The 27338-nt window shown below is 39.8% G+C and overlaps 1 protein-coding gene across 3 annotated transcripts in view; it reads right to left on the bottom strand.

Moving 5' to 3' along the window:
• The window catches only part of cntn5 (contactin 5), a 104764-nt gene that overhangs the window by 32994 nt on the left and 44432 nt on the right, over window positions 1–27338 (bottom strand). For all 3 annotated transcript variants that reach the window (XM_037082599.1, XM_037082608.1, XM_037082617.1), the window contains 5 exons: window positions 21797–21920; window positions 21502–21677; window positions 12386–12481; window positions 8339–8542; window positions 2471–2573 (listed from right to left, as the gene is read on the bottom strand). In XM_037082599.1, the coding sequence (XP_036938494.1) occupies window positions 2471–2573; window positions 8339–8542; window positions 12386–12481; window positions 21502–21677; window positions 21797–21920 (703 nt within the window). The remainder of the gene's footprint in view (window positions 1–2470; window positions 2574–8338; window positions 8543–12385; window positions 12482–21501; window positions 21678–21796; window positions 21921–27338) is intronic.

The raw sequence follows: 27338 nt of genomic DNA, 5'->3' as shown, positions 1-27338 counted from the left end.
CAGAGGGCGGTGCAAAACCGGATCGGAGCCGCAATGCAGAGGACCGTGGAAACTGGGCCGACTCATTAACCATTATCATGGCTAAAAACAACACACACAGAAGCTAACGCTAGCATTGGGCTAATACGAGCTACAAACGTAGCCAAGTTGGCAAAGCTTATATATTTCATGAAAATAACACCCGCCCCCCCCCCAAAACAAAACATGTAATTACCTGTCCAACAGAAAGAGAGCAACCTCTGCATCACTTTTCAGGTCCTTCACATGCCCCAGTTGTCTCCACCGCTAAAACGCCGCACTGATGTTGACTTGGTCGACTTCTTTCTTTATCAATAGCCTATTTCGTCGCAGCCTTTTCTGCCTCTGGCTTTCTTTTCCTTGCCTTTTTAGCGGGGTGAGCTGTTACAAGTAATGCGCGCTGCATTTTCTCTGCCATTGTAACCAAATGAACGTCTTCTCTCGCAACTGCATACTTCTGGAAGAGTGTGCTGAATACTTCCGGAATCAGTGAAACGTAACTCACGCATGCGCAGAGGTGGGAGGGACAGCTGGGGCATGAAGGCATCTGACCAATCCGTGCTATTCAGCCGAAAAGCAGGGATTGGTCAACTTTATCACAGTCCTGCAGCCGGCACAGAGGTCTGATTTTTTTTGGCTCCTTTTTCTGTATACATAATGTATTGACTACTCTCAGGATAGAAAGACCATTTCACCCAGTATAACAAAATGTGTTTCTAAACAACATTACAGACCCTAGCTTTAAAACATGCACTTTTTTTTTTCCTTTATTAAGCAACTTCGGTCTTTGTCTGTTGACAGCGCTCATGTCATCCAGGAAAACACTTGTCAGGCCACACATAATTTGTTTGAACACAAGTCCTGTTCACATAAAAGGTGTGATAAGCCTATTAGTGCTAATGGAAAAGGCTAATGACGCCCCTTTTCGGCCAAAGGTGTGCCAGAGATGACTAACATGGTGCTAACACAAACATACAGGTTTCATTTTAGGGATAATTGGTCTTGTACACATTAATAAACTAAAGTTATTAGGTGACTTAATAGTGAAACTTAAAGTTTAGTTGTTCCCTCTCTCCTTTTCATTGTCTTATAGTTCTCTTTGTCCTTGACTGGGGGCCCACAAGGTACTGTCACTGGTAAATATCACAACAGACAATCACATCAAGGAGCTCTGGCATTCACACACAAAGAGCTCTCCTGTCCCGTCTTAGCCTGGTGCCATCATAAATATTGATCAACAGGAGAACAAAACCCATTTTAACTTCATTTTCAGCACTATATAAAGACTGGCATTTCTTAATAGGGTGCATCGATAAATCATTCATCTCTACGTAAAAGGGTAAGTCACTGGGATCACTGTCTGACTGAAAGCCATCAAGCACAAATTACTTCATCGAGGGACGCACAGGGCGAGGACACAAGCTGTTTGGCTGTTCCGCAAGCATCCGAAAACTCCCGCTTAGCTTTGATGGGAAAAATTTAGGGGTATGAGATTATAATGCAGTGTCTATATGTTTAGGAAATGACTTAGCATAATGTGGATAATTAATTAAAATCAAGGTAAACAATTATGAGGTCCTTAGTCATCCGCAGATTAGAGACTGTTTGCACTTAAGATGGGAGTCAGCAATGAATAATTCATGCTGAATAATTATAAACAAAATGGAGTAGGGATGATAAAAGATTTTGTTGCGCGAGGACAACGATTTCCTGTCATTTCCAAACAGCACTTCAATCTTTCTTTTTGCAGAAAAACACATTCAAGATGTTTCTCGTAATTATTTTTCTTCTGAATGCTCAAATTTTACAAATGGCCTCATGGTGACTTTACTTTAACATCACAATTATTTCAGTGAAAAAAAAAAAACAGTAAAAATGTCAAAAACATTTTTGATTTAAATCATCAGGAAAGTGTTTTGCAAAGCATGAAGACAGCAATGGTAACTTTAATAACTGTAGTGCATGGTTAGGATTTTAGTCTCTGTGGTCAACAGTGTGTTTTCCCTCGTGGCAGAGAACTATTACCAAATTCATTTTTCTCATAGACGTAACCTTGGCTTTCCACATTCATAACAGTCCCTGAAAGCACCCAGGAAACACAGATACATTAGGGCTCTCAATTACGAGAACACATGGGTCCCTAGGGCTGAATTCCCCATTCAGTCTTCCCCCCATGCACTAACATGCCATCTAACAGCTGAGCTACGATGCTGCGCTTCTCTACACTCACTTAACATCCCGCCTGAAGACAAGATACGGACGGTTCCCATTCAGGTAATGGAATAATGTAATTTAAGGAGGAGAGGAAAACAACAAAAAAAGGGTGTTATCTAAAGGATCTCTCAGGAACAGAGCAGTGATAGTCTGCAGGTTATACTTTCTGGTTGATTAATATGATCCCGCTGTAATAAACAGCTCCCAATATTTGCGCAATATGTCCTTGTTTACTTACTTCCCCAGAGCGAAGCACTCCAGCCTGACAGTGACTCCTTTGGCAGCCAGAACAGATGTGGGGAAATGCACTTCAATTTTGGGCTCATATTCACCCATGACACCTGGAAAAGGTTAAGAAAGAGGAATTGCAGACATTAGAACCGAGCAGGCTGGAACAGCTACTTACTCCCCATTTCCCATCATCCTCATCTTTTCCCTGCAGTGTGTTACACAGACACTGGGGATGGTGATTTAAAGGAAATAGGGATTCTCACTTCTTATGGGGCAGTACCTGAGTATTTACTGTAAGTAAGTACTTAATGAAAAAATAAAAAAGAACAAAGAGGAAATATACATTTCCAGAGGATTCCTGATATATTGGCCTCTCACAATACACATGGTATATTAAATCATGCAGTGTGCAGGTGTGGGACTGCACATTATGCACACCATCTGGAACATCTTTCAACTTTACACACAGTTAATTAATTAGGGGCTGGCAATACTGATTTAGATCAAATACAGGAGCAACTGAATAATTTGATTTTTGATCTCAACAACAACAACAACAACAGCAACAACAACAAAAAAGCATAGAAAAGCTCAGAATGAAGTTTAAACTAGGGATGCACATATTCATTGGCTGAACAGTTTTATCAGCTGATATTCACATTGTTGACTGCCATCGGCAAATAAGATACCATCGACCAATGGCAGTGGCCGATGTTTATCTGCTGTGTTACATCAATTGTGCGTTTGCACTATTGAACTATTGGCTTGTGACATCGCTGCCCCTCAGTTGGTAAGGCTTTCTCAGTCCTGAAAAAAAATGTTATCACTGAGCAGCAGCCCAGTACGAGGACAAAATGTTGGCAGTGAATGTTTCAGCAAACCTACGATACATTCACACTTGTACAGGTAATAGGCCACATACTATACAGACATGCATACAAAATGTGTCAGATCACATTTATGTTACAGGTTTATGACCTGACTGAGTAACAGAGTGATGGAAGGGATGGCAAAGGATATTTTAACATTTTTTATATTCATATGTACTCAAAGTCAACTTGATTATGCAGTCCTGTGAGCCAAATTCTGCACTGGTATGCGGTTTGGCACGTTGCCATCCATGCACAGCAACAAAGTCTGCTGACCAGGAAATAGTAGAAAAGCTCTAAAACCAGGGGAACACATAAATATAAACAAACCAGGAAGATGATTTACCAACGAAAGACAACAGGGAAAAGTGGCGTTGCTGTCCTGAAGAATTAGTAATCCACTCTACAATACCAGAAACACATTGCGAAGGACACGAGTGATAACGTGTTATCGGTCTTGTTGAGCGCTGCGATGACTAACACCTCCATTCTCAGTCATAGCCAGAGGACATGGTTTCTTTGTTTATTCATCTGTATGTAAGGGTGGCCATTTATATCCATTTGCCAGAGCGGTATGTCAGATGGCATTGAGCACATTTAGAGTTACAAAGGAAAACACCTTCATCTGGGATCTAATTACTATTATCTGCCTTATTAAATGGGAGTTTGCAACATGAATATTACATGAGCATGTTAGCCTTTAGATGAATGTTAAACGCACACTGGATCATGGCATGAGAGCACCGCTGACGGGGACGCCGCCAACACCTGGCACCTTTTTTTTCTGAATCCTCAACAACTACGGATACATATCACATATGTATCAGACCATATGCACTGCTGCTCCGTGTGCACTGCAATGTACACGATCAGTAAGACAAATGACCGTCATGACATTTGAGAAACCATAATTACACCTCCTACGCGTACCTGACACTTTTTATGTGATAAAATGAATGCCACAAAGAAGGAGTGGGGTTATTGAATTGTGTCCCTCTATGAATGGAAAAGGAGTTTTATGATATTTGTTCCAAAGAACTTTTCAATTTCAATCTCATTCCCAACATTTATGGCTCCAAAGCAGCCCTTCACATATAATGAATTTGCAATATTTCACTCCCTTATGCCATAGTATATTCAATAACGTATTCAGTCTCAGTGCCTTGACTTGATAGAATTGTAAGAAATAATGTCCAGGCGTGGTGTGCTAAAACATTACAGGCCCTCATTTGGAGTTTAGGTTTTATGCTTTATGTCCCAGTTTCATTTATTAATCACATAAAAATTACATTTTTCTGTTGTGCTTTGTTCTTCTGCGAAACCAATTTCAAAGTTTGATGCCAGTCCTGAAATTTACTGTGACTCCCAGCTTATAACGTTGAAAAAGTACTTGTGTTATTGCCTCTCTGATCCAGTGACAGATCAGCGTTTTAAGGTGCTTCTCAGAAGCACTAATGCATGAGAACTTTGGGTAGAAAATAGAAAGACGTATCATTTCAAAAATAAATGTAAGGTTTTTATGATTTAACATATTAATAGACCTTTAAAATATATCAAAATATATATCATTACCTCTTTTTATTTGGGAAATATGCATCGTACTGCGATAGTAAAACTGTTATGATATATTAACATTCCCTTTCGCTTTCTCCACTTTACACTTGACAGCTGCACTGGTTTCATGCATTGATCCTCCATCTATACTGCATCAACAATGCAGCCATGTTTTATACAAGGAAAATGATCAACATCCTGACATATGCCAGAGCATTTCTGATAATGTGACTTTAATTGTTGCTTTGTGATGATTAGACTTTCTTCTCGGGGTTAAGGTAGTAATTTTACATACAGACAATTAAAATGTCCCATTTATAATTGTTGTATGTTACCAATTAACCAATTATGCTTAAAGAACAGTTCAATCTGTGAACTGGTGTTCTCTTGATAGCAGAATGGGTACATTCAGGGTAAAGGACAGCTATGTTTTGCCTATGCCTCCATGATGGTTATAAAAAAAATAAAACATCATGTTGACATACAATACAGCTTTGGGCCTAAGGTCCTAATAACGATTTACAATGTAGTACAGAAAACATTCCCAAATGGGGAAGACACGTGTCAGCAAACATTATCTTTCACAGATATAACTGTCAGTGCAGAGAGAGAAAATGTCTTATGACAATAATAACACCACCATCACTGCAGTCCAACTGGAAGCTTCACTACTTATCTACAAGTAAAAACAAACACTGAGTCCAATCTGTCTGACGGCATACATCTCTGCTATAAATATAGTAACTGGAGAGATCGTCGGAGATGGATAATGCATAGTTTATTGCTGCAAACATATCTTCTGGATCACATTCCGTTAGTGTTTTATATTTCTTTACATATCAAATGATCCGTTATTCACTTAGACAGGCGCACCACCAGTGAATCCCCGCTGGGCCTAAACATCTGGGATCTTTTTTTTTTAATGTAACCTATTTTTCTTAACTACAGCAGGGCAGCTCAGTTGGATCATAGATATAATGGCAACATCTGTTGGTTCAAACGTGAGCACACCATAAGAAAAACGAAACAGCAGGTCTTTGCGCTTGTTGTGTGTAGAGTGACGTTCAACACTTTAACAACTATCTAACCGTAGCTAGCTAGCCAACACAGATATCCGCCTCCTGTGATATTCAGGGAAGATGTGAAGTAGGAAAGCTAAAAGCCAAAATCCCTTCTCAGCCCAGCCCTGAGTCAATGAAGCGAGCAAGTCTTTGGTTAAAGCCATTACAACAAGAACAGCTGAGCATCGATAATGACTGCAAGCTGAAGCAAACACCGAGTCACTGGATGTAATCCTGAATGGATGTTCGAATAGAGACCGAGCAGCTGAGAGCGACCGGTTGAGCCCGTTGATGCCAGTTCAACAATAACTACAACAACAACAAAAGAAACTGGTAAGAAAGACGGTAATTGTGAGGTTAAGGTTTGGCTATATATATATAAACATTTGATGACCCTGACTTTGAGAATTATAGCGGTTGTTTATATGTTTATAAAATGTTTTAATGATTTGCCATTTAGAAGATGACTTACGTAAAATCAAACCTCATATCTTCACTTTAAATAAAACCAGGATGTAAGATGTAAAACCTCTCGGCGGTTTGTGTTTCTCTAATCATAACAGGGTTGTTATAGCTGACAAACAACAGCAAAAGATGATGGCAAACACAACAAAACTGCATATGTTCTATTTTGGACATATGCAGTTTTTATCAACTCAACAGCAAAAATCAAATTCTTGTAAATAATTAATTTTGATTAACAAACGCTTCATGTGTTTTGATCCAGAGGCATTTTAAAGTTACTGCTGTCCACAACATAATATTCTGCACTTGCTTCTACTTGCACCAAACAGATAAATCACAGTGAGTGTGGTTCTGATGAACTGTACGTCCTGTTTAAAATCAGTGCATTAGTCCAGAGTCGGTGCTTAGCCCAGCTTTGCTCAAGGTGGATTGCGAATTGACGATCAATGGCTTCCAGCAGGGTATAATGGAGCCCAGATGCTTGTTTTGATTAAGAGACTCATGGTTGGAGCTGACAGTGGTGAGCTGTGCACGGATCCAGCTTGAGCTGTCTACTGTGTAATAATCACTCTCTTTTACTCAGGCACAGATTGCAGTATCTGATTGGTTGGATTCCAGTGACTGAGGGGTGTACACAGCGGGGGTTGGTGGAGGGGGGACACATTTGGATGTCTGCTGTGAGGGGCGCCAATGCAATTTTCGGCATTTTAGACAGAAATTCGCAATATAGGAGGCTGCTGAACACTGAGAGATTTGCAGCGCATGAGTTGCCAAGACATTCTTTGGCATAACGGACCTACAGCTGTAGAGATTTGAATTGGCCGTGTTCTGTTTTGTTGCAGGTGAGAGTGCTGTCCTTCAGCCCACATGTCACCACCTATCACAGTATGGATGCTGCATTCGTCTTTCATCACTCACATTGCTGGAAAAAATAACATTAGCAGGAATAAATCACTAATAGCAGAGTGACCACACGCCCCTCTTACTCTATTCTGCATGCTGGTTAATAAGACACACAAACCAATTCAACGCGGTTATGTGTTAAGTATTATGCATGTCTCTGAGGGCCACTTCATACGAGATTATGCAAATAGAGCTCAGGGAACTTGCTACATTAGATGGAATGTAATTCTTAAGAGGTGAAAATCGTGTTGCAACATTTGGAGCGAACCTGGTCCAGAGGCACAGAGGCCCTTTCACAGCTTCACCGGGGATGTAATCTCAGCGGCTCTTTGAAAAACCTTGACAATGACAGGCACCCGTGTGTGAAGTGATGGACGTTTCCCTGTGTAGTCAGATGTAAAAAGGCCTGTAGGTGAAACCCACACCTGAAACCAACAAACAGCTCCACAGCATGGCTCCTGAGAGGCTAGTATAAAAGAGCAGCATCCCATCCACAGCAAGGGCCATTGATTCAGTTAATTTTATGCTGGAAAATGATTTCCCTGATGGCCAGTTTCACTAAAGCACATTGTGAGTGAAGAAGGCTCCCCGCACTAATGTTAAAGCATTGCTCACTATCTATTTACGCTGCGTATGGAATTCATAATGCTCTCCACTCACATGAGTGCTCAGTGGAATGTAGAATCCCACCTAACTTTTTTATTAACCTATCTGATCCCCAAATAATTTCTCCGGACACATTATAATATAATAAAAATCCACCAGCAGAATATAAAACATGCTTTTAAGATTTTCATCTGTGCTAAACAAGTTCAGAGGGATGAAGCGCTGTAGTACATCCAAAATAAACACCAGGAATACAAATCAAAACATTTCTATACTTTCAGATAAAATGAGAGATGTCCCTGCAAGGACTCTGTGTGGTTTATCCAATAATATCCATTACGCTTGTCTGCTGAGGGGAATTCATACAAATCAGGGCTTATCATGTGTGGGAGGTGCTACAAAATCTGAGAGGCTCACCGTCGGTTTTCAGCGTTAGAGGTGTCGGCGGGCTCAGAACCCGCGCGTTCGTCGCCGTGTTTTTCACCAGACAGATGTAGCTTCCTACGTCAGAGGGCTGCACCTTCGAGATGTACAGGTTTCCCGTCTCCTGGGAGATGAAGCGCCGACTGTCCTCCGCAACAAAGGAGGGGAACTCGTTGAACACCCAGCTGTATATGATCTCTGAGAAAGTAATAGAGAACATACGGATGAGAAATATGCAGCACACATTTTTGTGCCTGTGTCTACATCGTTGGCATTATGAATACATTTCTGTATCTAGTAGTAGTTTTTATTAAAGACACACAAAAACTGCAACTTTATTACATCTTTGTGGAATATTAGATATGAAGTACTATTTTTTTGTTCACTGAGTTTGTGGCAAAGTACACAAACACATTAAAGTTTTCTCAGGTCTCACTCCATCGTTGACTTGTTCCTGCCCAATGAAATGATAGTGCCCCTGAAAAAGATCCTCCCTGAACCTGCTGCTCTCACAGCATAGCATCAGGTTTGCATGCACTCTCTCGTAAACACGTACAGAAGGTCTTTGTCATTAACTGCGTCATCCTCTCTCACATCTAGACTACAGCAACTTCCTGTAACATTAACGTCTTGGCTATCGTTCACCTCTCAGCTGAGCCCCATGCTTCCCCCATTTACCGCCCATATGAGCAGCTCTATTCACCGTAAAAGAAAGTGCACCTGATATGATATATCATGTTGAGTATTGCAAAGCTCTGAAGTGAAGTTATGGTTTGTCCCATGTTACCAGTAGAGTGCTTTATATTCTGTTTCTACCAGGTTTCAGTCGATGTCAAACAACAGACCAGCAGTAATTGAACACACCATGGATATTGCCACCACCTTTATTCACTGCTCAATATCTACTACTCGATAATAATTAAAGAAATGTAAAGAAGAAGATAGTGGAGCACAAATAATCTGCTTGCTCATCAGAATAAAATGAGCGTGATTCTATATAAAGCGTAGATAAATAATACTGAGGCCCCTAAAGATGAAAAAAATAACAATGGAACGGGGCCTTAATGAGCCTGCTGTTTCCACCGAGGTTGTTTTAATTAATTGGTGATACCATCAGAAAGGTAAAACTGGCATATGATAACTGGGAATCCAGTGTGGACTGATTCCAGACAGCTCTGGTGTGTGTGTGTGAAAGGATTTCTCTGACTGAATGGCTAATAATCTCTGAAAGATTATGAAGCTATTTGCATCTAGGTTGAATCTTTTTATATTTTATTCATGAATAACAGTGTGTGATAAAAGTGCAGACTTGGCAGCACAGATGTGCTCACGTCTTTAGTATTCTTCACAATGCTTGCTGATATACAAGAGAAAAATGTTCAAAAAGAAAGATTACACAATTGCTTAGAACAAATTATGTGGGTTTGCAGGAAGGAAAAAAAAAAGGCAAAAAGTAAAAGAGCCAGAAGTAGTTTGCAAAGTGAACCTGAATAGGATAAAGGGGAATAATGTGGATGTATGGATGGAATATGAGTCTGATGAACACAAAAACAGACTTGACAACATGCTGTTTGCTGTCTATCTATTGTGCAGAGTTCTATAGATCCACATTCATCATTATATTGAAAAGAAATGACTATCAGACTCAGGGACAAATAATTCTATTCAGTGTTACCTTAGAATACTTCACAACTCTTTGATTCTGCGTCCATAATCTGTCTATTCTTGAGAAAAAAAAGAGACGGCTTTATTTTTCTTTTCATTATCAATGTCATCTTGGTAACTGATGAATAACTGCCATTACAAAAGGAGCTCGAGCCTGAAAGATCTGAACTCAACGGATGAGTCACCAAAACAAAACGATGGCAGAAAAGTTTCCGCCACCCATGGATACATCGCTGCAGCTCACATCACTTTCAACTGTAAGCAACTGTACTCTGAAAACGTATTTAAGCGTACATGACACTAATGAACAAAAAAAAAACACCAGTTCCAATACTTTTTATTCAAATCTCATCACACCTTAGCTTCATAAAGGGAAAGCACTATCTACCAAAGACACATAAAAGCTGAGCCCAAGCGCTCAAAGCCATGAAATGGAAAATAATAAACTTTTTCACGTCTCAGCGATTCCAAATTATTTTCAGTCATGAGACCTATCTCATTTAAGTTGCACTTTAATGTCTTTGGATCCGACCGCAGCCACTTCAACCCAAACATTGTTCAACACTCCCCCTACACAATCTGAATTCAAATGGTGACACGCTCTGACTCACCCAGGCATTCATCACACCAGCAAATTTCATGGCTGTGGCATTTCAAAAAAAAAAAAAAACAAGATTGTTTTAGATGTTGGAGATCATTTTTCATTTTATGTCAACAATGTTGAAGAAATAAATTATAATCATACCTGTTGTGTATTTGGGCCTAAGATGTAAACATGAGAAATAAGCACAAAAATAGAGGCTTGACAGCCTGTTGAGGCCGGCCTGAAGTTTACCAATATATAAGAAGTCAATACTCTCAAAATCTATATGAGACAGAGCTGCCTTAAGCGAGGATATCTTTCTCAGTGTTGTAGGATTAATATAAGACGACAGTTTGTGTAGATAAATGACGCTGTGAACGCTGAGAGGGAATCACATTTTTGGCTGTTATGACACGAACAAAGGTTGCCTTCTCAATTAACTCTGGACTCCACTGTGGTCACACTTTGTTAAAAGGGAACAGGAAAGCTTCCAAAACCTTTGATAGCAATTTGGTTTTTAAGCGTCACTTTGTAGAGCTGATCATGTATGTCTTCTCTTATTCGTTCCCCCTCTTTGGTTCATAAAATGCTGATTTGACAACCTCTGTCACATTTAATTTAGCCTCCTCATTCAGAGAACAAACAACAAGAATGCAAAAGTATTGCAGTTACTCGCTGCAGAGTTACACCACACTGGACTCTCAGCGTTGACGTTATTTAACAGTTTCTGACGTAAAGTCTTTTTGTTCTACACTGCATCTTTAACGCCTGAGCGATTTAATAACATATTTATGTAACATATTCTGTATCGATCCGGCTGATCAATCTAATATAAGCAGTGTAACATGTGGGTCTTACAATATGCCATCATGATTCAATCATGATCGAATCCTGGGTCAATTTTACAGCTTATGGCAGCGAGACTGTAACAAACCTTATATGACAGAAAATCATTACCTCCATTATGCTGAGCTCACTCCATAACATCATCTCCAGCATTTGATTCCATTCTTTTATATCAATCACACTTTTAACCATTCATGTGGAAACAGTGGCATGTACAGAGGGTCTGACCTGTACGTGCAGAACGCAACAGCTGTGCCGGGATCAGCGGACAACTACGAGGATGAGAATCAGATACACCGCTCACTTTCATCTGTCAGTCTTTAAGCATTGTTCATCATTAATTGTCCCTCTTTAAATCAGCTGTACTGTCACCGACTGTCTGGCCGCTATCGCATCATTGGAAATGGCAGCCAGAAATGGAAGCGGGTGTTGAAGAGCACTTGGCAAACATTCCCATGGGTGCAGTGCAGCGGTACGACCGAGCTGATGCAAACAGAAAGCCTGGATGATTCATGGCTCACATAAGAGCTTACATTAGGGGGGACAACTGCAGAGAGGAATATTCAAGATACGCCATTAAAGAGCTGTGCCTATGCTCTCTCTATGTGGAATAATTGGCTGCATAACATTTTCTTTTTCATTTCTAATGATCCAGCAAATTTGATCTCTGAGAATCTGTGCTCGGGCTCCGCTGTCGTCGTAACTTATCACATTATTTGAACAGCATGGATGGATGGACAGGAGAGCGGACGGGTAGGAAAACACTAACCATCGAAACGCAATGCAATAAATAAATAAATAATGGGAACAATCCTTCACCTTGGCACGGTAATAACTGCTTGTTGTCATAGGGATCGTGATGAATAGTGATGAGTTTATTGACAGTCCTAAAAGCAGCGAGGAGAACAGAGCGTTCCTTACATCTGCGGCTGAAGGTCGAAACTCACCTGGTGAATGAGGAGGAGGGGCACACATGAGCACCACACCTTGGCCCTCACGCACAGAAACGCCACCTCTGGTCTTTCCACTGAACGCCCGGAGATCTAGAAGAGAGTACACAAAGACAATCTCTCAGCGAAACCATCAAATATATGATTACATGATTCAGGACTTAAAAAAAAAAAGAACAACATGCATCAGCACACTTCTTGAATTTTGTGTTGTCCGTTGTTTGATTTCAAATGGCTCTCGTTTGGTTTTGGTCATGTGTTCAATACATTTCCTACAAAGTGATTAACCTTCACCATGATCGCGGCTGAATCCTGAAGGTTTGATTTTCAGTGCCGTCACACAGATGCAGTGTTGAGGTGATGCGTTCTGTCGTCCAAAGGCTGACTGCAGCACGTACATTTTTATTTATAGAAGAGTTAAATACACTTCCAGCTGTTCATTTATAGAACTGGTGTCTTGAGAAGAGAATTATTGCTGACTGAAATTTAGATATTTTTCTCAGTTAACATCTGCAGAGCTGTCAAGCTGTTTGGTAGTATCAATTGTGTTGAATCTGTGCACTCGAATTAAATAAATTAGTGCATTAAATCATTCCCGATATGATATCACTTTCTCTAAATAAACCTTGACGTTTTTGTTGAATATACTAACGTGGCATGTTTTGTTTCCCCCTGGCTGTTTTTCCAGTGGCAGTAAAACAAAGCAGGTTTCATCTGAAATCCCAGACCTGCAGCCTTCTAGAACCAAAAGACTGCCGGCTTAATTTCTGGCTGAAGCAAAGCCAAAGTGTGGAAATCAAGCGACAGGCTGCTGACCCAGGGCGGGTCTCTGTGTCTCCACCACTTTCATTTCATCACTTTGAGGGGCACTGTTTACCATTACCCCGGAACTGTTGGATAATTATGCCTTCGAGGTACTTGTGGAACCTGCATTTCGTCTAAATTTCTGGCACATTTAATAATGATCATAGTTCACGGCCCTCATCTCAAAATGCAGCACAAAGTCAATTTCCTGTCAAAATGCATTTCCTTATTTTTCCAAACACCACTGTGGTCTCCTTTTTTCCTCCTCATTAAAGCACTGAGCCGTATTTTATTTTGGTCACGGAACTATTTCAAACCGTTTTATATCAGAAGATAAAAGTACACAAAAAAAAATTTCAAAACAAAAGATTGAGTCTAAATATTTCATGTGTGATGCTGCACCTTTTTCTCAGTAGAATCACCCAGGAGAGTAATTCAACCTGGGTTTGAAAGCATCCAATCCACAACACAAATCAATCTCCTATGCCGACCGCTCCCTGTGCTATACACGAGGCAGAGCCAACATTGAACACTCACACATCAGTGCAACTTGGAACACACAAAGGTAAAATGTCTGAAATGCAAATTACTTTAGAAAACTTCTCCGGCTTCCAATGTTATCTAAAATCAACTATGATTGACTGAAACTTTTCCCTGGAATTGATTTCCACACAGATTGGACCGTCAATTCAATGTTATTTTCCCTCTATTCAAACTGGGGGCTGCTGGTTTGTCCATATCGTGATGTGTTTTTATATCGATCCCTGACTTGTTATTTTGTGATTGTACTTATCTTGGACTGCTAATGCAACTTAAACTCCAATCCAATCATCTTGTGCCATTTTCTGTGTTACTAGTGCTGATTTATTTACCCTAACAACAAGAGCCACCAGAGCACAGAGATCGAGAGCCGCTGATTATCACCATGTCCACTATCGATTCACCAGCAAGTGTCACCACTCGGACATTGCTGTCAATGTAGCTGCTGTTGTCTTCGGTTTCCTTTTGAATCAGAAGAACAACATGCATGACTCCCTCAGATCAATAAATCACTCTCAATATATGTTATTTTGATTTGAGTTTTGCAAATGTTTACAGCAGTGGACATCATGCATCAATGGCAAAAAAGTGATTCAGGCCAAACATATTTTCAGAAAAAGCAATTTTTTTCAGATGAATAAGGGGTTAGAATTACTTTAATCCATATCTATTTCTTAATTTTTTTCTGTGATTAAAAGAGCACCTGTCAGCTCCAGTGGATCTTTGTCTTACCATTTAATAAAACTGCTCAATAAAACAATTCCAGTGTAAATTATATCATCATTTTAAATAAAACATACAAAATAAAGTGGAATCTAAACAGTGTCATGTGTCGCATGTTGTTCATTGGAGTGGACAGATGTATGTTCAGTCAGAGGAAAAAATGATAACAGAAAAATGCTAATTCTGGATATAGTTGATTTATTTTTTATTTTTTTGACCAGTCTGGTTTTCTGAGAAATAGAGGATTTGATGATTATTTAACAATTATTCCAGAAGTCTCCTCTTTCTTCTGCCATTTTGAACAGAGGCAAAAAAGAGTTGCAAAGACAATAATCAAATGGAATTATAGTTAAGGCTTCGTGAGTCCAACACCTGGTGATCGGGGCAAGATGGCTACTAAAATGTTTAAAAATGGCTTCCAAATATCTGTCCACTGTAGCTTACGACACACCTGAGAGGGATAATTAGAAAATGGACGATAGATTTGCTTTATAGACAAAGTAAGGGTAAGTACTGAAACAAGCATGTGAGTAAATAGGTAAATAACAACAATATAACAACAATATGATCTACAACACAATGTGTAAGTGTCAGAAACCAGTGCTGACTATGTGTTTCTGTAGAAGTCCCTTTCCCTTCACTGATACAAACGAGGTTACATATCGCGAAAACTCAATTCTTCACATACTTCTTCATCCTCTAAGTGAATGTCATTTCCTTCTGAGTGCGTATTTCCATCATAATACTCTATAGAAGCAACTACTCCACATATAGGATGGTAACAATTCCACCGACAGCACAGTATATCCAGTTTGGGGCGTACCCATTACAACCATTGAAAACAGGCAGTAATGGGGGAGGTCTTTCCTGGGAAACATCTCCAGGCACAGGAGAAATTATACATTTTATATTTCAGGCCACAGCAACACGGCTTGTTGGGAATAAATAAGTCATGTTTAGCGGAAATAGCGGAGAAGAAAAAGCCACCTACATAAACATACAGCTCTATATGATTACCATGCAAGCGGTGCATTACGGAAGCACCACAGCGACATCCACCAAACATGCAAATATAAAACAAACAGACAAAGACTAAGCTGGTGTTTCAAAACTGAGACATGAATGTAAGGAGCATTCATACGTTACGGAACCAGGAGATGAGGTTCTAATGATACTTCAAATGACCTATCATTTCCCTTTGCAAAACCACAGTTATGTAAGTGAATCAATATTAATGACTTTTTAATAATGTAAAAACAGCACGGCCATTAAAGAATCTTCAGAAATTACGAGTCAACATATGTCCATATAAATGTTTAAAGTCCAGAAATGCAGTGATGAAATTTGCAGCAAGCACAGGAGCAGGTGCTCAATGCAAATTAGTTATTGCGAGATCAGTGGGAATTCAATCAATGGGCATTAACGACTGATCATTTCGGATTTGTAGAACATTTTAGAGTGGGGCGTGCGTGTGGGTCTTCCAGTGCTCGAGTCAAAGCATCCCATTAATTTCATTACTACTGTACTGCTCAGAGTGGCTCGATACCTGAGCCTCAGCCAGACTCACGTCTGCAGAGAGAGGGAGGAACTCTTTGGGGAGAAAGATCAGAGGCCTCCTTTCTGCCTGCTGCCTTCAAAGTCACGGCTGAAAAACAGCCCAAGTGTGAGTTCAGCAGCTCAGAATTTCAAAACAAAGAGAGGGGAAAAAGCATCCTACTGAAACATCGCAGGAGCACGGTATACGACCAGCGGATAGAGTATGGCAAGCTTTGACTGAACCTTTCCTCGTGCACTGGTCCGTTCTACCTCTTCCCCGACTCCCCGCGTTACACAGGGCTGTGTTCTGTTCACCAGCTTGACTTAACAACCCTCTGGACCAGAGGGGATAGCGGAGTGGAACAGGCAATTTCAACCTTTGGCGGACCATTTAGCGTGCTCCGTTTGAATTAATACCGGCTAGTTTGTAATTAGGGGAGTAATGTTCACCTTTTAAAACCACAGTAACAAGGAGCCTGCTGACTGTATGTGATGTCTCAGTGTACACAGGATAATTTAGTTTAACCTATTCCAAGTGATACAAGCAGGTGATTATTTCTTTAAATCACTCAGCTTATTTGGAAAAAGAATTGCAACAGTATATCAGAACTAGTTAAAGTAGTCAACAACTGTGTCGGTGCATGAAACTGTGCAGTGGCAACATGAAAAGAGAGGGAAGAAGTTGAGCTCCACGCTGAGTGATAAATGCCCACCATTTGTTATGCTGAAAGAGAGAGGGAAGGCTCTGCATCCCAATGTGAGCTGCAGGGCACCTCTCTTTGTTTCTGTGGCTAGCCTTTTGAAGGGGTCGCATTTTAAAAGAAATGTAGGATGGGAACGGGACATTACACATTGATGCTGCTGAATATTTGAACTGCAAGGAAAAAAACAAAAACAAAAAAAAAAACCCATGAAGACAAAGTCACACCAATGTGTCACTTTATATGCAAAACAGCCTCTGATGAAATGAAAAGAAAAAAAAAAAAAACTCATTTGGTGATGGGATGAAATGACGGGACACATCTTTCTGAACACAGCTCGGTGAAGTTCAGGAGGCTGAACTCTAATGTCAAGTTAAGCTCTTCATGATACCTACTGTCTAAACAATAACACTTTAATAATGAGGATGCACATTTAACCCTAACTTGAACTTAAAGCACTGACTGTATAAGGACCTGTGGACAAAAGTGACACGAGCACCACTGTCTCCTGATGTAAAGAGCTTGAACTGGCTAACGAAAAGAAAGAGGAAACATTTTCTTCGATTACAATTTCTCTTTTTATACATAGCTGTTTCAGGACGCAAGACAATAAGATTATATATCTGCTTGTATGTAAGCAGTATAAGTGGTTATATGCACTGTAGCGTCTTTCCTCAGACCTCTGTAATAATTTTAGTTGTGTGCTTTATCCAACCCTGACAAGCTGGAATCCAACGCAGTCATTAGTTTTACATTCAGACTGTTTCATAACCAGTTAAAAGTTCATTGTAGTGTATTTAAGTAACACTGAACTAATGCATTATGCATAATTATTGAATGCATTAATTAAGTGCAGGATTTAACCTAAATCCCTGCTCACCATCCATTAACAAATTATGAAGTCACTATTGTATCACTGAATGCGATTCGTTCAGATTTAATACTGTAATTCTAACTCACAGTTACTTTACACACAGCTGGTATGCATGCATATGATATCCAAATTAGCTGGATTCAAATTATATTTCGCTTCTTTTTCAGACACGTATTTTCTCAGCTTTTCACAGAAATATGACGAAAAGCACATCGATGAAACGCATTAATGCATAGACTGTGAATGCACATTGTGAATTCATGACACATCCTGCATTGATTCATCATGAGAGTTTAACACGTGTACTGTCGCTTACTTTTTGTATCTTTATCTTAAAGTATTTCCATCCAAACTGCATCCACGCAGAGAACAAACAATGGATTCAGTGTTTCTATTAATGTATGATGGTTCTATGTGTATACTATGTTTACGGACATTTCTTCAGGCTGAACCACAACAACAGCTGGTGAGATGTGGGAATTGCTGCTGACTCAGTAGCAGAAGTAAGATAGTCACACATGTTTATTCAACGAGTGATACTTTCAGGGCTGTGGCTCCAAAAAAAACCCCCCCAGGCCACATGGAATATGCTTCTGTGCTGCGCTGCAAGAAATGCTGTGATTTGGCAAAAAGAGTTGAATAATAATGGAAGAATTTGACTCGATTATAAGCTCTTTTTTTTTCTTTCATACTTAGAAAACCTGGCACAGTCTGTCTGTGCAGCATCTTTCCACATTACAGCCTGTCACGCCCCTCAGCAACAGGAAACTGACTGATCCGTCTGCCATCGGAACCAGAAAATCCAATTTTGTGTAAAGGTGCTTAGGTGACGCTGATGTGTGATAAACAAGCGGCCGTCATCTCAGCTGACACACCTGCCAATCAACCGAACATCTCCCCAGACATGTCCACTGTGTAAGCCTTAATATGCTTGATGACTTCATTCATATTTAACATTCATGCCAAGACACATCTTAGAACAACTACAATTACCCAAATAAAAACTACATTTTTTTTTTTTTTTTTTAATGAGCCAGTCGTGTTGCTCAGGGGTGGGTGATACTGCAAATCCAATACCAAGTAATTACAAGGCAAGTGTTACTGATACTGATACCGATACTTTTTACTTGAAAATTCCTGATCAATTAGCTGATCATGATTATGATAATAAGAAAACACAGGACACAATATTTTAGCCGAATAAGAAAATAAGAATTGACATAATGAAATCTATAACCTATCTGCATGTAGCCTGAATAGGAACACTAACGTTCCTTCAACAGATACACAAAATGATTATTATATTCTGCCATTATCATACTTCAGGTTTGAGGTAGGCTATATATCTAAATATAAGTATATATTTTTGAGTTCCAGTAAAACAATTAAGATTTATTTCAACTGGCTGAATATATGATAATATTTTAATCACTCTGCTAAAACTACATCTCTGACAACCAATTACACTTTGAAAAACAACATTAATTAATGCTGGAAATAAGTTTCACTTCTAGAAATTGCTACCTGTGAGGTGAACCTGAGTGAGAGAGGTGGAGAGGAGCGCTGCGCTCACACAAACTCTGTGAAGAAATACACGTGATATGCTGAACTTGTAGAAGAGACACTACAAGAAAAATATTGATTTCATCATGCTAATATCAATCGGATACCAACACTCAGTCTGGTATCGATACCATCGATATCTGGATCGATCCGCCCACCTTTAATGTTGTTGCTGTCAAACATTAAGTGGCTCCAGACCCCAAACTTCAAGTCTGACAGCAGCAACACGACTGGCTGTGCTGCTCTCTGCTGTTGTCAGCTGTCATTTCAGTGTGAAATGGTTCCTCCTCCACATTCACCTCCAATTTATCACGTCCGGTGCCCAGGTTGAGTTCATCAGAGTTCCACCTCATCACATCCAGATCTCCGACCATTCGTCTTCATCCCATCACCTCCACCAGTGTCCAGGCTGCACCGGGGAGGATTCCTACACTACTCACAACTTCACCTCCACTCTTGAAATTAAACAGACGTCTCGATGGGGACTCAGACTCAGATTTCTCATCGGATTTTTTACTTGGCTATAAAAGAAATGTATCTTTTTTAATCAAAATGACTGAAATGACAACAGTGCAATATGTTACCACACTAGTTGTAAATTCTCGAATATTCACCTAGTCAAAGTGTCATGTGATGTGAACTGTGCAGAAACAACACAGGCACGCTCTTAAGCTGTCATCATTGCTATAACAATGATGTAGAATTAAAGCAACATTCATATCGGGACGGGATGAAACTTATTTCCTTAAGTTGTTTGATTCTCAGGTGACAGTTGTTGAAATGGGATATTATACCTTTCAATATGAAGTAATTTATTAGAAGCATGAGGTCTGAGCTTTAATCCTTTAAATCTTGTAAAAACAGTAATATATTCAGCGGGCCAAATCAGAGCAATTATTTGCACTAATGAAACATCTCTGGTACCATTCACTTTGCTATAAGTGGGACAGAATGAAGGACGATTGTGGTCATCAGAGTTAAACAGATAAGAAAGTGAGAGGCTCCCACAGGAACTCAAGCTTCAATAAGTGAAATGTACAAGAAAGACAGTATCTTGCAAAGCACCACACTGATTCCATCAAACAGAAACTTTGGCAAAAGACTTGAATCTGACATACTGGCAATGTTAATCTGGTGGATAATATAGTGTCCAGCAAATGCACAGTATCTATGGAAAACTAAAAATAGCTGCTTATGTCTCAGCTTAAATCTTACACTAATACATGAGTGCCTACATGTTACATTGCTCATCTCAGGCAAGTTCAAGTTTTCAGAAAAAAAAGATCAAACACATTTGTTTTCTTAAACAGATTTAAGACTCGAGCGGAGAGAGGAGGAGGAGGAGGAGGAGGAGGAGGAGGAGGAGGAGGACGAGGGGGAGGAGGAGGAGGAGGAGGAGGAGGAGGGAAGGATCTGGACAGTCGGGAGGACAGATGAGGGTTGAGGTGCAGCTTCTGTCCCTCAGAAACTAGCAGCATTTTTTTTTTTTTTCTCAAGTGTGTCTGTGCTTTACCATCTGGGCAGTTCTGCCTGCCAGTGCAGTCTGGCTTATATTTAATTTAGGACAGGTCTTCTTCTGACTTCTGTTCACTTTTTGTGCTCGCACTTAAATATACTGAACAAACAAAAGACAAGACTAAAAAAAAAAAAAAAAGACTTGGCCTGTTGGCCTGCAGAAAATAGTGCTTTTATGAAACAGAACTCCATTCCTTTTTGTTCCCCTCTCTACATACTTTCAGGCTAATATAGCCATTTGTTTCCTGAGTAATTTCTGTAACAACTGTAAGTTCCCATAACATGTGAGACCGTGTACTTTACTCTCTAGCAACAGCTCAGTGAGTGAGGCCGGTAATATCCCCGTAGACATGCCAAAAAGGGTATTATGGTCATTGCTCCCGAGGAAACTGTAGAGAAAACCAACAATGCATTTTCCTCGGAGCATAGTGCCCCTGTCCTCTCTGCGCATGCTGCCTCAGCCTGTGATGATGTTCTGGAGTAAGTCCAGGGGATTACAGGGGGAAGAAATGTGCTTTTTGCTCTCATTTACCATTGAGACATGGCATTTGAGGGCACATACCCTGTTAGCAGAGCAACTCAACAGTATCAGATGGAGCCGGTGGGAACCGAACTCAGCAACACAACCTCAGTGAAGACAGCGCCGTGTTTATTTACCCCCGGAACCAAACAGGTCTATTTTGACTCAGAGAGCTTGAAGTTAATTATTTGGTTCATAGGAGTTGTGTTCGTCACCCCCCCCCCCAAGGTTGGAACACATACAGAGATTCCTCCTGCTGTACACTGTAAGAGTATATCATATTTATCATTGTAGAAATGTAAAGATGTTTAAATGGATAAATAAAAAGTTAACTCACATGCAAACTGTAGAAGAGCATCGCGACTCAGGACGGTCCCAAAGCTGTTTTCTGCTTTACACTGGTACCTCCCATAGTCGGTGATCTCACTCGCATTAGTAATAATGAAGTTTCCATCGATGAAGCTGTAGCGATAATCTGCCTCCGCATCCACTTCGGTCCGATTGATGTACCAACTGATAAATTATAAGAAGAATAGCAGATTTTTTTTGTTTTTTCTGTAGTTGATGAAAGACGAGCTAATGAGCTGTGAAATTAGGACTGCAATTAGGACGGAGACAAATATATGTCACACCTGTATGTGGGCGGTGGATTCCCCCGTGCTTCACAGTGCATCACCACCTTCTTTTCATCAGAATCCAACGGAAAAATAACATCGTCTGGCTCCTGGATGAAAACGGGCCCAAACTCTTCACTTTCTGCAAAGGGAGACAAAGACAAGAATGATTGCAATTATCACAACATGAGCGCTCATCTGCTTTAAGGTCCAATTACTCTCTATTATTACTCTCAGTCTGGGTGGCGCAAGTGTGTATTTCTGAGCATGAGATTATAGGAAACAAGAGATATTGAAGACGTACAGCTCCGTAGTGTAATGGACAGTAACATTAACAAGCGTGGGATCCTGCAGCACATGGCTGATTGTTTGATAGGTGAGAACACAACTGTAATATATGGTTATTAGATGAGTGAAAACACTAGTAAAACAATGTTAGTACATTTGTTCCAACACAGCCATTTGTCTTTTCTTCTCACCGATCTATTTCTGACCTTTTAGTGTAGAGTAGTTTTCACCACCCTGCTGCTGAAAATAGGACAATTTTTTTTTCTTTTTTTTTTTTTTTATCGTCAGGGCAGAAATTAAACAAGACAATCTTTCCTTTTCTTCTGTCAGTCCTCCAACATTGTTAAATAAACTAACATTCTAATTGTCTCTGTCAGGCTTCTGTTCTTTTAAAACAAGCTGTACAGGAGAAATTACAAGAAAAACAATTACATAATGGTTAAAATGTTAGCCACAAAACAGGGATCCATCTCTAGCTCAATGTAGGTAGTTCTTATTATCTTATCTTAGCTCTCTTATCTATGGGCATTAATGTGCTAAAATTCAATTGCAGTACACAAATGAATGTAATAAAACAGACAAACTATGGCGTCCACATGACAACAACAGCTTGTTTCAAATGTACACTATATATCACAGCTGAGAGGATTTTAATTCTAAGAATCATTAATCTTAGTTTATAACCGTAACAGAAAACTGCCACCCGCTCTGAAGCCACATCACAGTTCGCTCGTGTCATGGCATAGTGCAAGTTTAAAGTACAGTTTGACATTTTGAGTGTAATTAAGGCATATGCTGCAATCTACCACTGAGTGCTCCATATTTAGCGTGCAAAGGAACAATGTTCATGCTGTTCTTGTGGCTGGAAGGGTGTGCTGCATTGTTAGGGGTCAGTAATAGGCATGGCTCTATATGTAATGTGTAACGTTTTGAAGAGGATTTATAATGTCACTCCCCAGACGAACGGCGAGAACGTGGCCTATAATAAATCACTGTCAGCATCTATCAGTTTATAACATCAATATACATCAAAACATCCCTGTGAGAAGTGTAAATATATCATTGAAAGATGTCTGACCATACCATTAGGACAGGAAACACACAGACGTGATTAAACAACCAAGCAGGTCCAACGTGATTTAAGATAGAGACTTTATTTGTCATTGCACGAAAATACAACTATATTTCAGATGCACCAAAGTACTGGACTCAAAATGCTTACACAAAAGTAGATAAAATAGATATATATCCTAAAAATACAATAAATGATGCTTCCATTTATCATCCATTTTCCTCATTCATATGTTCCATGATGGTAAAGTGCATTTGTGAAATTAAATTATTGCATATTAGTGTTGACGTGTGTTTCGGGGGGTGTATTTAGTTCTGAGTTCAGTACGGTGATGGCTTTGGGGTAGAAAGTGTTGATGAATCTTGTGGTGCGTGTTTTGATGTAACTGTAGCGTTTACCGGAGGGCAACAGTTCAAACAGATGATGATGGTGATTAAATAAGCAAATAACATGGATTTAATAACTAGTATTGTATTGCAATTTTGCACGCAAGGCGCCATATAAATAAAGTTGAATTGAATTGACAGTGTTGCCGATAGCGGGTTCTAGCCAAAGCTCATTTGCATAACCTGTCCCCTGATTAATTTCTTCAATTCATAAAAGGTCACTGCCTGTCATCATTAACTTTACATTAGTTAAGTTAATTAGTTAAGCCTTAATTTATATTACAGTGTCTGAAATATCTAAACAAACTTGTTCTTGGGAAGCTTGGATTACAAATGTTTGTATGTATGTAAGTTACATTTGTGAAATACTATTTAATGCAAACGAGCATGACAATGTTTCAGTGACACTGTTCCTTGATCAAGTTGCTCCTGTTGGTGATTTGAAGCGGCTCGTATGTAAGATTTGAACTCCTCGGCACACATGCGCCCACATATCAATATACCTGCTGCTGTAGTGTCCTCTGCCTGACGTTCCCTGTTGTACTTCTCGTCTGTTCCTTCTCTTTGATCGAGCCCTGTGTTAACACAGGAGTGATGCACTTACTGTAGAGGGTTTTCTATATATATACCGCATCAGACTTTACAATTGAAAGCTGAATTGTGTGTTCTTCAGACAATCTGCTTCTCTGTGAGATTAATTCAGCAGAGATGTAAACTCAGTAAACATGTCGTGATGCGCTTCTTGTGTTTTTCACGTGAAGCCACAACACAGCAGCTTAAGTCCTCGGAGTATATTGATATTCATGCCGTGTGTTTAAACAGGTTTCATCTCATGGAGCATTTTTTCATTTGGCTGGCATCACATTTCTTCTGGAACATACAGCACATAATGTAACAATGCAATGCCGCCAGTCTTTAAATACCCCTCACTATTTAAGACTGATCTGATGACAATAAAAGAATCATTGCTTTTTTTCTCAGGGTATGTATAATCTCACCGACCCTTTGTCAGCAATTTACTATTCTGCAGGGAAATAAAAAGCTTTTGAAATAATAACCTAATCAGTGGAGGAAAATGAATCAATATTAAGTCGCAAACCTTGCTGTGCATATAAAGCGAGGCAATTCAGTGCTTGCAGTGTTGCTAATCCTAAAAATGGCTCTAGATCTCTATATTTTCTTCACACATCTCTCCGTCTATCTATCCTTTCATGCATCCAACAACACTGGTCTGCTCCGCCTGCCCCTCGTTTAGCTTGTGGAGCGGACCATGATGTACGATCAAATTATCTCTCTTTCAAATGAAACAATGAGGGTTCTGGTTCTGAGAGCGAGTGAAAATCCTGGGCCGGCTGATGTCTGTGGGTACTACAGGCAGTCGCGTATAAGAATATTGACACGGCAATATATTGTATTGCTTCCTTTCGCAATATCATTATTGATACACTGGCGGTTTAACAGTCACTACATCCTCCTGTGTAAAGTTAATTCAAACGCATTGAAATGATTTCAGTGAGGCATAATTGTATCCGTCCGCCAAACACATTCTGCCTGCTGGCGTTTCGTCTTTTTGCCAGTTTATGGCTCCTTTACACTGGAGTGGTAAGCACACAAGGACACGTTGCAGTCAGTGTGTGTGATACAAAGGCACCTAGCTGAACGTCCTCGCTCATTTCATACAGTTTCTTCATCTCATTGTCAAATTGACTGAAAATGATGCCGCAAAGCAGTGAGTGAATACAGAGACACAGATATTGTGATGAATTGTTAGATAGTCTTGCAACATATTGATTTTTGCTATATCATGTTATTATTGTTACTTTGAACAACATATTTTATATTGAGGCATTTTCATTATAATGACCTCCAGTTCAGGCTCAATTTTCCAATTAATTTCTTTTGCCTAAAATCAGATGATAGATGTAAAAATGGGTACTACTCGCTCAATGCTGGCTCTGATGTGGCTTTCACAAACACCCTCAGCCGGCACTTTAACCTGAAAGTTATTGTTTCATTTTAAATCCAGCGTGACCGTGCACAAAGTCAGAAGCAGCAAAAAAAGAATGTCGTTGTCCTGCCTGACAGCTCCATAGTTCTGGTTTACAGTCCTGTATCATCTAAATCAATTAATTACATATAGTGTGCTGCAGGTAGCCATACGAGAACGCTGCTTTCTGCTTCAGGTGACAGCTGGAACCATCCGTGGATTAGCTTCGTGTCAATATGGTTAATAAAGGGACAACTGTAGTACAAGCATCTTATTTCTGCAGGTAATTAACTGCGGTAAAAGCATGACAATGCAATCGGAGGTGTCCAGACATGTTAATAAACTGAGTTGAAAAAGTTAATTATTGTTTCTTTTTTTTTTTTCGGCACCTAGTTTTTTATTACCGGAGCTGTGACCTCATATAATAACATTTTTGTGACCATTTAAAAACATTAAAGGTTTGGAGGCAAAAACCAGGTTTCAGTGCTCGAGGACATATGGTCTGTGTAGTTTAAACACAAATATACACAAACACACACACACACACACACACACACACACACATAGAAGTTGTTTAAATCACTCAACTTCAGGTGCCATGGCCATCTGTCAGTCACAGAGCCAAAAAAGCAATATCCCCTTTAAGCCACGAAAGGTGCATTACTTTTTGCCATCCATTTCATCCACTGAACATCAATCCGGTCCAGTGGTATAATGCTCTTGTCACCACTGACAATAGAGAGAGGCATTACTCTCACCTTGGTTATAGAGATGTAAGTCATTTTATGGCTACATAGTGATAATGCTGTCAGAAAGTTAGGAGGACAGAAAGATAAGACAGACAAGTACAAAAGAAGACATGGAAAAATAAACTGAAACAGAGAAAAAAAAATGAAAATAAAATGAAAAAGGAGGTTGTTATTCCTATTTCCTGCCTGATTTTCACATGATTAACTAATTACTCCCAATGTGCGCTGTCCTTCTGCCAATTCAGCAGCTACTTCAGATTTCCATTAATTAAGCACTCCAGATGCAATAAGCAGGATGTGATTAATCTTATATTAAAGTGTCAATGTATCCTCTAGAAATATTCGTGCCGTGAGTCAAGAAGTGACCCATGTAGATTTATTACAGCTTGTTGCCATGCTGTGTCTGGGATATTAAATCTTCCTTTTGACAAAGATATCCGTCATATCTATAGCTTCCATACTGACAGGAACACAGAGAGAGCGGGATATTGCTGTGATTCCACTTCAATTTCACAAAGGGCACAACCCCGGTCACTGCAGACCATGCACAGTGATGATGGATAGGTGAGATTCATTTCCAGACCAAATCTAAACAGGCAGAAAGCCTTCACACATAGAGTGTGACCAGACATGGCAGACTGCTGCAGAGATAGCAAAGTACATTCACACCAATCATGTTTGGACGAGGGTTTATTCAAACCTGTTTTAGTCTGGTTCGTTTCAGTGGGTGAGGACAGTGACAACTGAACTCACGTGGCTCCTCTGAAAATCCAGATGAAGTGCAAACCCAACATCGGACAGCCACGCCCGAAAGCATATCCTGCTTTATCGTCTATTTGATCCTAAATGGCATCATAGTTTACTAAATCATCATCAATTCTGTACTGAGGAAAACTAGTGACTGAGAAAACAAAATCAATTGTTTACTGTGAGTCAATTTTCTCATAAGCTTACATGCAGTCAGACTTCATTTTGAAACCAGTAGCATGTTCTTGAACCTTGAGTCTTGAACATTTAAGACATTGCCACACTGGCTTCACTTCCATCATCTCGGTCCATATGTTATATTGTGAATGGT

The sequence above is a fragment of the Acanthopagrus latus genome, chromosome 2 (genome assembly GCF_904848185.1).
Source record: "Acanthopagrus latus isolate v.2019 chromosome 2, fAcaLat1.1, whole genome shotgun sequence".
In the NCBI taxonomy this organism is placed as follows: Eukaryota; Metazoa; Chordata; class Actinopteri; order Spariformes; family Sparidae; genus Acanthopagrus; species Acanthopagrus latus.
This window is presented reverse-complemented; position numbering and strand designations above follow the sequence as displayed.